Here is a 14,568-nt window from a genome sequence, read left to right as displayed (position 1 = left end):
CTAGGAAAAAGAAACCAAATGCACAGCTACAAGATGGGGGAGACGTGGCTCAACAACACTACAAGCGAGAAGGATGTTGGAATTGTTGTCGATCACAAGTTGAATATGAGCCAACAATGTGATGTGGCTGCAAAAAAGGCAAATGCTCTTTTGGGCTGCATTCATAGAAGCATAGCTTCCAAATCCCGGGAAGTACTAGTTCCCCTCTACTCAGCACTGGTTAGGCCTCATCTGGAGTACTGTGTCCAGTTCTGGGCACCACACTTTAAGAAGGATGCAGACAAACTGGAGAGGGTTCAGAGGAGGGCAACAAAGATGATCAGGGGAATGGAAACAAAGCCCTACGAAGAGAGACTGAAAGAACTGGGCATGTTTAGCCTTGAGAAGAGAAGACTGAGGGGAAATATGATAGCGCTCTTCAAGTACTTGAAAGGTTGTCACAGAGAAGAAGGCCAGGATCTCTTCTTGATCATCCCAGAGTGCAGGACATGAAATCATGGGCTCAAGTTACAGGAAGCCAGATTCCGGCTGAACATCAGGAAAAACGTCCTGACTGTAAGAGCAATACGACAATGGAACCAATTACCTGGGGAGGTGGTGGGCTCTCCCACACTGGAGGCCTTCAAGACGAGGCTGGACAGCAATTTGTCAGGGATGCTCTGACTTGGATTCCTGCATTGAGAAGGGGGTTGGACTCGATGGCCTTGTAGGCCCCTTCCAACCCTACTATTCTATGATTCTATGATCTAGTCAACAAAAGGGTGGGAAAAGCAGTACTGGGGTACAATCTCAAAAACAATAGAATGGTCTCAGTACGAATCCAAGGCAAACCATTCAACATCACAGTAATTCAAGTCTATGCCCCAACCACTGAGGCCGAAGAAGCTGAGGTTGATCGGTTCTATGAAGACCTACAACACCTTCTAGAATTAACACCAAAAAAAGATGTCCTCTTCATCATAGGGGATTGGAATGCTCAAGTAGGAAGTCAAAAAATCACCGGGATAACAGGCAAGCATGGCCTTGGTGTACAAAATGAAGCAGGACAAAGGCTAATAGAGTTTTGCCAAAAGAACACGCTGATCATAGCAAACACTCGTTTCCAACAGCACAAGAGGCGACTCTACACATGGATATCACCAGATGGTCAATATCGAAATCACATTTATTATGTCCTTTGCAGCCAATGATGGAGAAGCTCTATACAGTCAATAAAAACAAGACCTGGAGCTGACTGTGGCTCAGATCATGAGCTTCTTGTTGCGAAATTTCAGCTTAAATTGAACAACATAGGGACAACCACTGAACCATTCAGGTATGACCTCAATCATATCCCTGATGAATATACAGTGGAGGTGAGGAATAGATTTCAGGGATTAGACCTGATAGACAGAGTGCCTGAGGAACTATGGACGGAGGTCCGTAACATTGTTCAAGAGGCAGCAACTAAGTCCATCCCAAAGAAAAAGAAATGCAAGAAAGCCAAGTGGCTGTCTGAGGAGGCTTTACAAGTAGCTGAGGAAAGAAGGGAAGCGAAAAGCAAGGGAGAAAGGGGAAGATATATCCAACTGAATGCAGAGTTCCAGAGAATAGCAAGGAGAGACAAGAAGGCCTTCTTAAATGAACAATGCAAAGAAATCGAGGAAAACAACAGAATGGGAAAGACTAGACATCTTTTCAAGAAAATCGGAGATCTCAAGGGAACGTTTTGTGCAAAGACGGGCATGATCAAGGACAAAGAAGGCAGGGACCTAACAGAAGCAGATGAGATTAAGAAGAGGTGGCAAGAATACACAGAAGAACTATACAGGAAAGATCTTAATGTCCCTGATAGCCATGATAGTGCAGTCACTGAACTTGAGCTGGACTTCCTAGAGCGTGAAGTCAAGTGGGCCTTAGGAAGCATTAGTAACAACAAAGCTAGCGGAGATGACAGTATTCCAGCTGAGCTATTTAAAATCCTAAAATATGATGCTGTTAAAGTGCTGCACTCAATATGCCAACAAATGTGGAACACTCAACAATGGCCACAAGACTGGAAAAGGTCAGTTTACATTCCAATTCCAAAGAAGGGCAATGCCAAAGAGCGTTCAAACTACCGCACAATTGTGCTCACTTCACATGCCAGCAAGGTTATGCTCAAAATCCTACAAGCTAGGCTTCAGCAGCATGTGAACCGAGAACTACCGGAAGTACAAGCTGGGTTTCGAAGAGGCAGAGGAACTAGAGATCAAATCGCCAACATTCACTGGATCATGGAGAAAGCAAGAGAATTCCAGAAAAACGTCTATTTCTGCTTCATTGACTACGCTAAAGCCTTTGATTGTGTGGATCACAACAAACTGTGGCAAATTCTTAAAGAGATGGGAGTACCAGACCACCTTACCTGTCTCTTGAGTAACCTGTACGAGGGTCAAGAAGCAACAGTAAGAACCAGACATGGAACAACCGATTGGTTCAAAATTGGGAAAGGAGTACGACAAGGCTGCATATTTTCGCCCTGCTTATTTAATTTATATGCAGAGTACATCATGAGAAACGCTGGGTTGGACGAATCACAGGACGGAATCAAGATTGCCGGGAGAATGATCAATAACCTCCGATATGCAGACGATACCACCCTAATGGCAGAAAGTGAAGAGGATCTAAAGAGCCTCTTGCTGAGGTGAAAGTGGAGAGTGCAAAAGCTGGTTTGAAACTCAACATTAAAAAAACGAAGATCATGGCATCTGGCCCTATCACTTCCTGGCATATAGGAGGGGAAGAAATGTAAGCAGTGACAGATTTTACTTTCTTGGGCTCCAAGATCACCACAGATGGTGACTGTGGCCATGAAATTAAAAGACGCTTGCTCCTGGGGAGGAAAGCTATGGCAAACCTAGACAGCATAGTAAGAAGCAGAGACATCACTTTGACGACAAAGGTTCGTATAATCAAAGCTATGGTTTTCCCAGTAGTAACATATGGCTGTGAGAGCTGGACTATAAGGAAGGCTGAGCGCAGAAGAATTGATGCTTTCGAACTGTGGTGCTGGAGAAGCCTCTTATGAGTCCCCTGGACTGCAAGGAGGTCAAATCAGTCAGTCCTAAAGGATATCAACCCTGAGTGCTCATTGGAAGGACAGATACTGAAGATGAAGCTCAAATATTTTGGCCACCTAATGCGAAGAGAAAACTCCCTGGAAAAGACCCTGATGCTGGGAAAGACTGAAGGCAAAAGGAGAAGGGGACGACAGAGGATGAGATGGCTAGATAGCATTACCGATGCAATGAATATGAACTTGAGCACACTCGGGGAGAGAGCAGAGGACAGGAAGGCCTGGCATGCTATAGTCCATGGGGTCACGCAGAGTCGGACACGACTTAACGACTGAACAACAACGATATTAATCATTAGAATGATACGGCGAATATGCCTGCCCAGTTTGGTATAAATCAGCACACGCTGGGCAAGTTGAAGTTGCTTTGAATGAAACAAGTAGAATCATTACCGGATGTCTAAAACCTACTTCTCTTGATAAGATCTACCACATAGCTGGCATTGCCCCGCCTGCTGTTCGTAGAGAAGCAGCAGCATATAAAGACAGGCTTAAATCCTCAATATCCAAACAACACCCTCTTTACGGCCTACAACCAGCTCCTCAAGAGATTAAAATCCAGGAAAAGCTTCCTCAGATTGACAGAAGACTTTGATGAATTCATGGAAAGCTACAAAGAATCAGCACTGGAGGGAACCAGCAGAAGAGCAGGAAACCAGTTTCAATGAAAGCTGGGAAGTTTGGAAATCATTGAATAGACTACGTACGGGTGTAACAAGATCTAGGGACACTTTGAATAAATGGGGTTATCCAGTGATCTCTACCCTACGCGACTGCGGAGACTTGCAGACAACACATATGTATACTTGCTCTTTGTGCCCTGACCAATGTACACATGAGGACCTTATGACAGCGTGACAGAACGCAATTAATGTTGCTAGTTTCTGGGCAAGATTTGTCTAATTTTTATATATTTTAACTTCTACATTTTATATTTTAAATGTTATGTGTTGTATGTTTTTTAATTGTGATGCTTCTGACACGAATAAATAAATATCATTCTCATAGTGCTGATGAGGGGCTAGGGCTAAGATAATAATGGCTTTAATGTTCTAAAGTTTTGTGGTTTTTAGGGAGCAATCCTAACAGGATAGGCAGCCACCTCCAAACTCGGAGGCGATCCAGGGCAGGAGACGCTGCCCTGCATTTGCAGCTGGACAGTCGGTTTTGGCTGTCTAGTTGCAGGAAGGCAGAGCAGGGGAAGCAGCTGCCTGACAACACATAGGATATGTCGTACCTGCATTTCCGCCTTCCCTGCCCTAGAACGCCCCGTTTTCGCCACTCCGTGCTCCTCTTCCGAGCGCAGAGCTGTTCTGAGCTGCCTGAGAGGCAGTGCGGGAAGGGGGGAGGGTCAGTTCTCAGAAACTGACATATCCTACTAGCCGCTCACAAGCGGACATAGGATTGCTCCCTTAATGTTCTTTTTATTGTATTAATGTTTCGTTATTTTAAATTGTTGTTCACCACTGTTTTAGTAAGTAAGGTGGTATATAAATGTTAATAATAAATAAATGTGTAGGTCCTACTATGATGAAGAACAGGTGAATTGCATGGTGCAGCTGAGATGTGATGTAGTTTGGAAAGTTCCTGGTTCACATTTTCTGAACAATTTATACTGTATTGGTTCAAAATAGTTTGTACTACCTAAGCTAAAGGCTACAAACCTTGGATGGGAGCCCAAATGAGATCAGTATTTCAAAGGCAATTATGTTCAGAACCTGGGCAGTACCATAGAGCAGTCATGTGCCCATGTGGAAACATCATGCACTTGGTTACCTAAGGCAATTGGTTTCTTAGAAATGCCTACATCCTGATGAAATACAAGTGTGCTGTAAACAAGGCCTCCAGCCATCTGTCATTCATGTGTATACTATAAAAACCAAGCATACTATAAAAACCAAAAAGCATGCAATACCTGCAGAAACCTTAGTTTTCCCTTCTGCAGCTTGCAACAAGGGTGGAGGAGACAAGGATGGTGAGTGTTGATCCCTTTTAGGTTGGCAAGGTTCCTTCATTCGGTTCACTACATCTTCAGAAAGCTAACACAAATGAAAGAGGGTGGAGGAGAATGGACAGATTAGTAGAATTATATATAATTTCTGCATCTCAGTATTTGAACGAATTCCTAATCTACCTATTTGAGGTCAAGAAATCATAATTTATGTGCTGCTTTGTCTCTCTCTCATCTGGAAATTATGAGAGATGCAACTCTTTACCCTTAGTAATAAAACAGTGGGCTGGTTTGCACAATCAAAACAAGCCATGGTGGATTCCAAGCACGATTCGCATAATCACCGCCTGACCACAGTTTATCGTGTCATCCGAACCCAGGCAGCATGACTTGTTGGCATATTAAACAACCCTCGGATAACAGCCCATGGGTTATTTAAGAGTTGTATAAGCCTCCAACAAGCCATGCTGCTTGTTTGATCATGCAAACTGGGTCAATGACGAGCACACTTGCAGGAAACAATGACTGGCCAAAGTTTTAGTCTGCTGTCTGCTGTGTGTTTCTTATTACTTTTTTCTGCTTATTTGTCTTATTAAGAATTATTTATCTTATTAGGAAGGTTATTATGTTCTTGTGATAAATTGTTTGGTAAATTGCCATGAGTATGATTTATCATACAAAGGTGGGTTATAAATGCCTAAAATAAAATGCGTTTAAGAATGAAATGATAAAGGGTAGGCAAGTAGATATTAATTTCTCATTTTAACACTGAGACAATATTGAAGGGTAAAGTTACTAAGTTTGAAAATGTCCCAGGAAAAGAATGGTTTGATATGCTAGAAAATATGTGACATAGATGGATACATGGACATATATATTTAGAATTCTAACATACTACATTCCTAGAATCCAAGCAGGTTAAGAAAAATGTAAATATATATTTCATGGTCTTAACTGTCACTGGTTTTTTATTTATTTATATTGGAGTTGTATTTTAATGCTCATATTTTAGTTAACTGTGTTCTGGTTTCATGTTTTTGTTTTGTAAACTGCCTAGAAGGATTTTACCTTTAAAAGGTAGTATAAAAATATTTTAAATAACTAAAATAGAAACAAACAAAATAAATTTGGCAAGAAAAGAACACCAGATGTATATATCATATACAGATTTAGTTATTAGTATGACATTAAAAGGAAAAAGGAGCCTAAGGGAACGATCCTATTCATGTTCAGGCACAAAGTCCTAGAACTCCCAGCATCCCTTCGGGCAGCCATGCTGGCTGGGGCATTCTGGGAATTGTAGAACTTTTTTGTGTCTAAAAATGCATAGATTGCACCCTAAAGCTATCACTGCAGAATGGCTGGGTTCACACAACGGAACAACCCACGGTTCAATGACAACCCTGAGTATGGGTTGTCATGTTGTGGGAACCCAGTCATTGCCTAGGTTTACTCGCACAGAAAGCAAGAACAAGTTTATCAAGACTTTTTCTTTCTCTCAAATCATGGCCCCTATTTAAAAAAAACAAAAAAACAATTCCAGATATATGTGCTGAAAGTCTTACATTCTACTACAGCTTAAATTGCATATCATTTTCTCTATAACTTGTTAGCTCTCCACAGGTTTAAATGAGATTTCATTACTAAAGGCCTCAACACATTTTGAAACACTTTTAAAAAATTGTTAACACATTACGCTAAAAAACTAGCTTTAGTGCTAATTATGAAAATATGCTCTCAGTTGAGGATTATACTGGCTTTCACACAGCTAAGGCAGACTACAGGCTGAACTACATGTTAGATGCAAACATGTGTATTAGTACCCCAGGGGATGCTTCTTCCATGTAATAGAAGAATATCACCCCACAGTGCTGTCCTCTTATGAAATCAAGTGGTGCTTCCCAGCAAGGAGTATATCACTTTAATTAGCTGGAGAGTTGCTCATGTTAGCCAAGGATAGTGATACTTGTGTCCTGCTTGCGGGTTCCCAGTCGACAGCTGGTTGGCCACTGTGCGAACAGAATGCTGGATTAGATGGACTCTTGGTCTGATCCAGCATTGCTCTTCTTATGTTCTTATGACTAACAAAATCTCTCATTAGGGTGAGCTTTTGCTTCGTCCTTATCTCTGCCTTCCCTTCTCTTTTTTTCTATTGTTTTCATTCCTTCTTTTATCTCTGTCATACCATTTAATCTACCACATTGATTAGTCCTCATGGCAAAAGTGCTTGCAGCATGAGAATGGCTAAAACAATCCACCTTTTACTGATCCAAGTCATATACTGTACACTTGGAGCTGACTAGGCTTTTAGTTGTTTCCCTTAGTCAGTATCTTCATGCCGAGGAGAAAGCAAATACTAATCAATTAACTCCAATACAAATAACATTGCTTAAATCTGAATCAGTAGTTTACATATACTCCCACATTTGAATTTGTAAACCTTGCAATGATCAGCAGTTTGCCATTTGTTGCTTGTTATTCTGTATTTGCTGTTCAGTCAGCAGAGTAGTTGGGGCCTTGTAAAATGAAAACTAGAGATAAATAGTTATAGTTTCTGACCAATTCCTTTGACACTAGGAGCTTAGGAACTTCCTATACAAATAACTTTTATTTCTTTCTTTACAAAGTGCATTTGATACTAGCATGTTTTGCATAACCTTGAGGCTCCACTTCTGTTGGAGATACAGCCTTTCCCCAACACCAAATGCACAATATTTATTGCCCCTGAAAAAGACACTATTATACATGTTCTATGGAATGTACATGCAGCAGCGTCAAGAGCCCTTATTAAAGATTGTCCATGTTGCAAGTGTTCACATAAAGGCCCACACCATTTTCAGTGCTTTATTTCAAACTGACGGTTGTGTGGTCTCCCATGATGCATTCCCAGTGCAGTAAAATGACAAGGCTGCTCCTATTTGTCTAACACTTCATACATTTTTTATTAAGAATGGCGATCGTGCTATTTTTCCTCAGTTGCCTCCTATAGCTAACAGACTGTGTTGTATTTGGACCAGTATTCAAATACCTCTTCAGTCATTAACATGGTGTGCGGCCTTCAGCAAAAATCATTCCCAGATTAGAATTCCACGTCTATCAAATGGGGACACTAAACAAGAAGACCTTACCTCACAGAATTGTTACAAGGATAAATTGAATGAGAAAGTACATAGAACACTTACTTAATTCTTTAAGTTTAATTATTATTAAGCTATTAGGCAACCTGCCTTTAGCATCAAGGGTGCTTCCAGCCAAGGCTTTTATAGTGTCACTGCCCTGCCTCATTCACAGAATTTTACAGAGTGTCCAGGCACTGTCATCTTCCACTTGTAACCCTCCCCTGTTTTCCCACCATTTCTTCCATCTTTTTCCTTACCACAGAAATTTCATTAAAGAAAAAAAAAAAAAAGATGGAACTGCTGCACAAAGCCTTCTGATAGTAGCACTAGCAGCCTTCCACCTGGAAGCTCCCCAAATCCTCCTTAAGCCCCAAGATACGCTTCCATTAAAAACTACGAGTCTTGTACCCTAAAGACAAACGGATTTGTAGACATGATACATTCGTCATATGAAAAAGAGTATGATGATTTGTAAGTGGAGGGTAGAGAAGCCTGCAGGGAAGCGGGGAAGGACGACATTTCTTCCTAACTGAACACACATTACAACCCTGGGGACAGTTCCTTTCCACCCAGAGTAGTTCGTACTGCCCAGGACCACCCACACACGGAGCCCGCAGCGCCCACCATTTCCCCTCCCAAGCTTCGTCCAACCTTCTGGCCCTCCTGCTCCTCCCAGCTCTACGTCAGCCCCTTCCCAGGCAGGCTTCCCTCCATCCCAAGCTCTCAGTCCTACTCACCCTGATGCCCTGCAGCACCCGCACTCGCTCCTGCTCATCCAGCTCGAAGGAGACCTTCCTACTGCTGTGGCTGCTCCCACTACCCCCCATAGCACAAGAAAGGGGCCAAAACACCCCTGCACCTCCCTCCTCTCGGGCCGGGGCAGAAACCAAGATATATACACAGAACCCACGCTCCGTTCGACCGGCCTACAAACTCGCGCCCGGTTGGCGGCCGCCAAGAAAGCGTCCAATAGTGCGACGCGGTGTTGGAGGTCGGCCGCTAGGCGCTCTGGGAGCTGTAGTCTTCCTGAGCCAGGCGCCGCTGTCAAGGATGCTGCTGCCCACCGTGGGACAAAACGAGCCAGGACCGGAGAGGGCTTCGCTTCCTGACCTGGTGGCCTCGGACGCTTGCCTCAGCCGGTGCTCTACTGATGTATCCAGCGACATGGGCCAGTTCCAGCTGCCAGGCACCAGTTCTAGTGCCGAGGTCCAGTTCAGTTCATTCACTGTATGGAGAGTTTCTACTACCCGTTTCTTTAGGGAGGCGAGAGGCTTGCTGCTAAGGGCAGATCCGTTTGCCCTCGCCATTTTCGCATCCTCCCCGACCTGATTACCCTCCAGATGTGTCGAACCAAAGCCCCCATCATCCCCATCCATTGCCCGAACTGGTTGGGGGTGATGGGAGTTGTAATCCAACATACCTGGAGGGCCCCAAGTTGGGCAAAGTTGTTCTACAGCAGTTGACTCCTTGCAAAGATCACAGGTGATCGTTAAATTTCCAGTGGGATAGCGAAAATAACAGTCTTCTGACCCTTAAAAAAATGTTTTAAAGCACTAGCTTTTGTAGACCAGAGCATTCTGGATCAGAGGCATGGTACATCAGAGCTGCCATTCCAGAATGACATACCCTGCTGAATAAGTGAGTTCTGGCCCACAAAACCTTGTGCCGTACATTTGTTTGCCATAAGAGTCTTTGTTAGAGTTGATTTTGATGTCTCCTGTATCTCTGTGTGTAAGGAGAAGAGTTCCTCTGAAGTTTAGTTCAGCTGTAATCCTGTGTACATTTACTTGGGAGCAAGCCACATTCAACACAAGGGTACTCACTTCCACATAAACTTGTTTAGGATCAGGCTACTGCTACTGAGTAACATAGCTGCTTCCACAGGCTTTTTATCATGCAAGCACCCTGCCTCTTTCACAGAAATTTACCAGAGGAGATGTGTGTCCCCAGACAATATTGCCTTCAACTTGTAACCCTTCTATGTTTCCCCACTACTTCTTCCATACTTTTTTCTTATAGCAGAAAATCTGAGGGAAAGACAGAATACCTGTACAATTTCTTTTGGTTAGTTGAGTCTTCCCGAACCTGGTGCCCTCCACATGTTTTGGACTTCCAATTCCCATGAGCCCTAGCCAGCATGGCTAATGGTCAGGAATTCTGGGAGTTGTCATCCAAAACATCTGGAGGGCACCAGGTTGGGGAAGGCTGACCTAATCATTCTTAGAGAAGTATCTACAAAAATGGCCAGTTGGAAAAGGCTAAGCCACCTCTCACTTACAAGTTGCAACCTCCCATTAAAAGAAATGGTCAGCAGAATCTTTGTTACATGTATTTCTGGATAATGTCTGCAGGGATGGGGAACCTGTGGCCCTCTAGATGTTGCTGGACTACAACTCCCATCATCTCTCACTGCTGGCCATGCTGGCTGAGGTGGCTGGGTGTTCAACAACATGTGGAGGGCCACAGGTTCCATTTTTCCCAGATAGTTTGCCCAGCCTCAACTGTCCAGGAACCGGACACAGTTACAATTCAGAAGAGAAGACGGAACAGTTTCATATATTTTATGGGGCAATCATGTTTGCTGCATTGATGTTTCTGGTACCAAGCACAAAGTATGAAATGCGTTGTAGTCCATGCAATTGCCCAGCAGAATCCAGCAGCCAGACTGCATGCACACTGCCATTATTAGAGACATACATTTATTACCATTCCTATGAATGTATCAGCCTGCAGCCACTGCAATCAACAGGAACATTCCTAATTACGTGAATAATTCAGGCAGGTGATGGAGAGAGACTTCTTGGAAGCGATCCAAAATTCATAGTCAGGCAATAGCTTTATCAGGACCACCCAAAATGTCACAAAATAGTTAGCAAACGTTAAAGTTCTCCAGAACTCTTCAGCCAGGTTGGCTGTTAAACAAATCAGGTGGGAGGGAAGGGGGGCATGGCTTGAAGCTTGAAGTCTGCATTTAGTCTCAGCCTTAAAATGGAAGAAGGTAGCAGACATTCATATCAGGCTCATTAGGTGTTATGTATGGCTGAAGTTACACCTTGGACTTCCCCTAGAACTGCTGGGACAAAAGAAACATAAAATGGTTGATCCCCCATTTTTGAAAATGTAAAATCCAGCTCTTAATCAGATCTTGTCTCTGTCCTTAGGTTTCCACCTAAAGTTTAGGTGAAAGTGTCCTACACACGTCTGTTCTCTCCTCCAATGAAAATAAAGTTATCTTGCTGGGCTTCCAAAACATTTGGTATTGTATTCAACAGACAGTGCTTTTTAATTTTGCAACAAAAATGGGGAATTAAAATGGGCCCATCAAGTTTGGCAATTGTACAATTAGATATATATGTCTGTGGAAGAAGAAGAAGAAGAAGAAGAAGAAGAAGAAGAAGAAGAAGAAGAAGAAGAAGAAGAAGAAGGCCTGAAGAAAGAAAACTGCACATTCCAGACAAAAAAAATGTAATGCTTTTTTCATCAGTGCCGGGTGTGGAGAGGGAAGGAAGGCAACCGTCACACTTAAAAAGTGGTAAGACCTGGAAATGCCTCCTACCATTCCACCTAGGAGGAATGTAGGAAGACACACTTGTAATTTCACCTCCCAAAGGAATTAATAAAAAGTGAACTTTCAAAATGCAAAGTGCTTCCAAACCACAAATATTCTGTTGTTATCCTATAATGAAGGTTGTCTGCCTCCAATGCAAAATAATAGAACACTTGTTATCTATTTAAAAACATGAAACAGCTAATTGTAGGTTTAGGAAGGGTTTTTTTTAATCTATAAAGTGGCTTTGGCTTGCATTACCATAGCAACCACAATAAGGAAATCTTCCAGTGTTTATTAAACATGAAAAGCATAATAAAATACAATTATTTGAATTCAGCATTAAAAAGGCTATCCATTCCACCCAGGGTGGATTGATTTCAATCAGCAAGAGAAAAGCTATTTAAATTACAGATTTAAATCATGTTTCCCTATTCTTTTTATTCATACATTTCCAAAACAAACTTGTCAGCTGGTTGCTAGAATAAAAAAAACACACACACTGGTTCACACCTAATGGAGGGTTGCATCCAGTTTCAGTCCTACTTGCAGTAGATCTATTGATTTCAAAGTATTGTTGTTGTTCAGTCGTTAAGTCGTGTCCGACTCTTCGTGACCCCATGGACCATAGCATGCCAGGCCTTCCTGTCCTGCGCTCTCTCCCAGAGTGTGCTCAAGTCCATATTCATTGCATCAGTGATGCTATCTAGCCATCTCATCCTCTGCCGTCCCCTTCTCCTTTTGCCTTCAATCTTTCCCAGCATCAGGGTCTTTTCCAGGGAGTTTTCTCTTCGCATTAGGTGGCCAAAATATTTGAGCTTCAGCTTCAGTATCTGTCCTTCCAATGAGCACTCAGGGTTGATTTCCTTTAGGATGGACTGATTTGACCTCCTTGCAGTCCAGGGGACTCGTAAGAGTCTTCTCCAGCACCACAGTTCGAAAGCATCAATTCTTCTGCGCTCAGCCTTCCTTATAGTCCAGCTCTCACAGCCATACATTACTACTGGGAAAACCATAGCTTTGATTATACGAATCTTTGTCAGCAAGGTGATGTCTCTGCTTCTTACTATGCTGTCTAGGTTTGCCATAGCTTTCCTCCCCAGGAGCAAGTTTAATTTCATGGCCACAGTCACCGTCTGCGGTGATCTTGGAGCCCAAGAAAATAAGATCTGTCACTGCTTCCATTTCTTCCCTTCTATACACCAGGAAGTGATGGGGCCAGATGCCATGATCTTCGTTTTTCTAATGTTGAGTTTCAAACCAGCTTTTGCACTCTCCACTTTCACTCTCAACAAGAGGCTCTTTAGATCCTCTTTGCTTTCTGCCATTAGGGTGGTATCATCTGCGTATCTGAGGTTGTTGATAATTCTCCCGGCAATTTTGATTCTGACCTGTGATTCATCCAACCCGGCGTTTCTGTCAGGAGCGCCCTGGCAGCCTCTTTCAGTCTACTCCAATAGCTAACTAAAGACACAGACAAAAGGATTCTTTTTAAGGCTTTAATCCTTTTACAACTTAATGACTCTTTCAGATGCTAATCACCAGCGACCAAGCAAGGAACAGCAGAGTAGCCTATGCTCCAGGTTAGGCAGTTGGTCCCCGTTTGAAGGGGAATCACGGGAAGATCCTGAACTTATGGGCTAGGGAGAGTTCCTCCCTCTTTCCCTTGGGTCCTCGGGATGCGACCGTTGCTTGCATGCCAAATGAGCGCTGTGCCTCCTTTCTGCACCCTCTAGCTGTCGTCGCTCCCGGCGTCGAGCGTCCAGCAAGCCCCCCTCCCGCACTCTGTCACTGCCAGGGTCACTATCTATCTCAGGAATGCTGGCAGGAGGAATCTCTGCCAGCTGCTGTGCCTGTGAGAGATGAGCGAGCTCCTCTCCCACAGATTGCTGTTCCTCCTCAGAATCAGAACTGCTCTGGAGTTCTATCGGCTCAGTTTCCACCCTGAGGTTGTTGATAATTCTCCCGGCAATCTGAATTCCGACCTCTGATTCATCCAACCCGGCGTTTCTCATGATGTACTCTGCATATAAGTTAAATAAGCAGGGCGACAGTATGCAGCCTTGTCGTACTCCTTTCCCAATTTTGAACCACTCGGTTGTTCCATGCCTGGTTCTTACTGTTGCTTCTTGACCCTCGTACAGGTTTCTCAGGAGACAGGTACTCCCATCACTTTAAGAATTTGCCACAGTTTGTTGTGATCCACACAATCAAAGGCTTTAGCGTAGTCAATGAAACAGAAATAGACGCTTTTCTGGAATTCTCTTGCTTTCTCCATGATCCAGCGAATGTTGGCGATTTGATCTCTAGTTCCTCTGCCTCTTCGAAACCCAGCTTGTACTTCCGGTAGTTCTCGGTTCGCATACTGCTGAAGCCTAGCTTGTAGGATTTGGAGCATCACCTTGCTGGCATGTGAAATGAGCGCAATTGTGCGGTAGTTTGAACACTCTTTGGCATTGCCGTTCTTTGGAATTGGAATGTAAACTGACCTTTTCCAGTCTTGCGGCCATTGTTGAGTGTTCCAAATGTGTTGGCATATTGAGCGTAGCACTTTAACAGCATCATCTTTTAGGATTTTAAATAGCTCAGCTGGAATACCGTCATCTCCGCTAGCTTTATTGTTAGTAATGCTTCCTAAGGCCCACTTGACTTCACTCTCGAGGATGTCCGGCTCAAGTTCAGTGACCGCACTATCATGGCTATCAGGGACATTCAGATCTTTCCTGTATCATTCTTCTGTGTATTCTTGCCACCTCTTCTTAATCTCATCTGCTTCTGTTAGGTCCCTGCCTTCTTTGTCCTTGATCATGCCCGTCTTTGCACAAAACGTTCCCTTGAGATCTCCAATTTTCTT

General features: G+C 43.4%; 1 protein-coding gene across 6 annotated transcripts in view; it reads right to left on the bottom strand.

The window, feature by feature from the left end:
- Positions 1-9,120, bottom strand: part of CHCHD6 (coiled-coil-helix-coiled-coil-helix domain containing 6) — a 294,049-nt gene extending 284,929 nt beyond the window's left edge. For 5 of the 6 annotated variants that reach the window (XM_084840184.1, XM_084840185.1, XM_084840181.1 and 2 more), the window contains exons 1-2: positions 8,905-9,120; positions 5,013-5,136 (exon numbers count right to left, since the gene is read on the bottom strand). In XM_084840184.1, the coding sequence (XP_084696310.1) occupies positions 5,013-5,136; positions 8,905-8,994 (214 nt within the window). In that variant the 5' untranslated portion in view covers positions 8,995-9,120. The remainder of the gene's footprint in view (positions 1-5,012; positions 5,137-8,904) is intronic. The other variant, XM_084840186.1, reaches the window with a different exon arrangement.
- Positions 9,121-14,568: the final 5,448 nt, after the last annotated feature.

The sequence above is a fragment of the Heloderma suspectum genome, chromosome 2 (assembly GCF_057233095.1).
Source record: "Heloderma suspectum isolate Gila_16-S chromosome 2, 16-S_ref, whole genome shotgun sequence".
NCBI classification, from domain to species: Eukaryota; Metazoa; Chordata; class Lepidosauria; order Squamata; family Helodermatidae; genus Heloderma; species Heloderma suspectum.
This window is presented reverse-complemented; position numbering and strand designations above follow the sequence as displayed.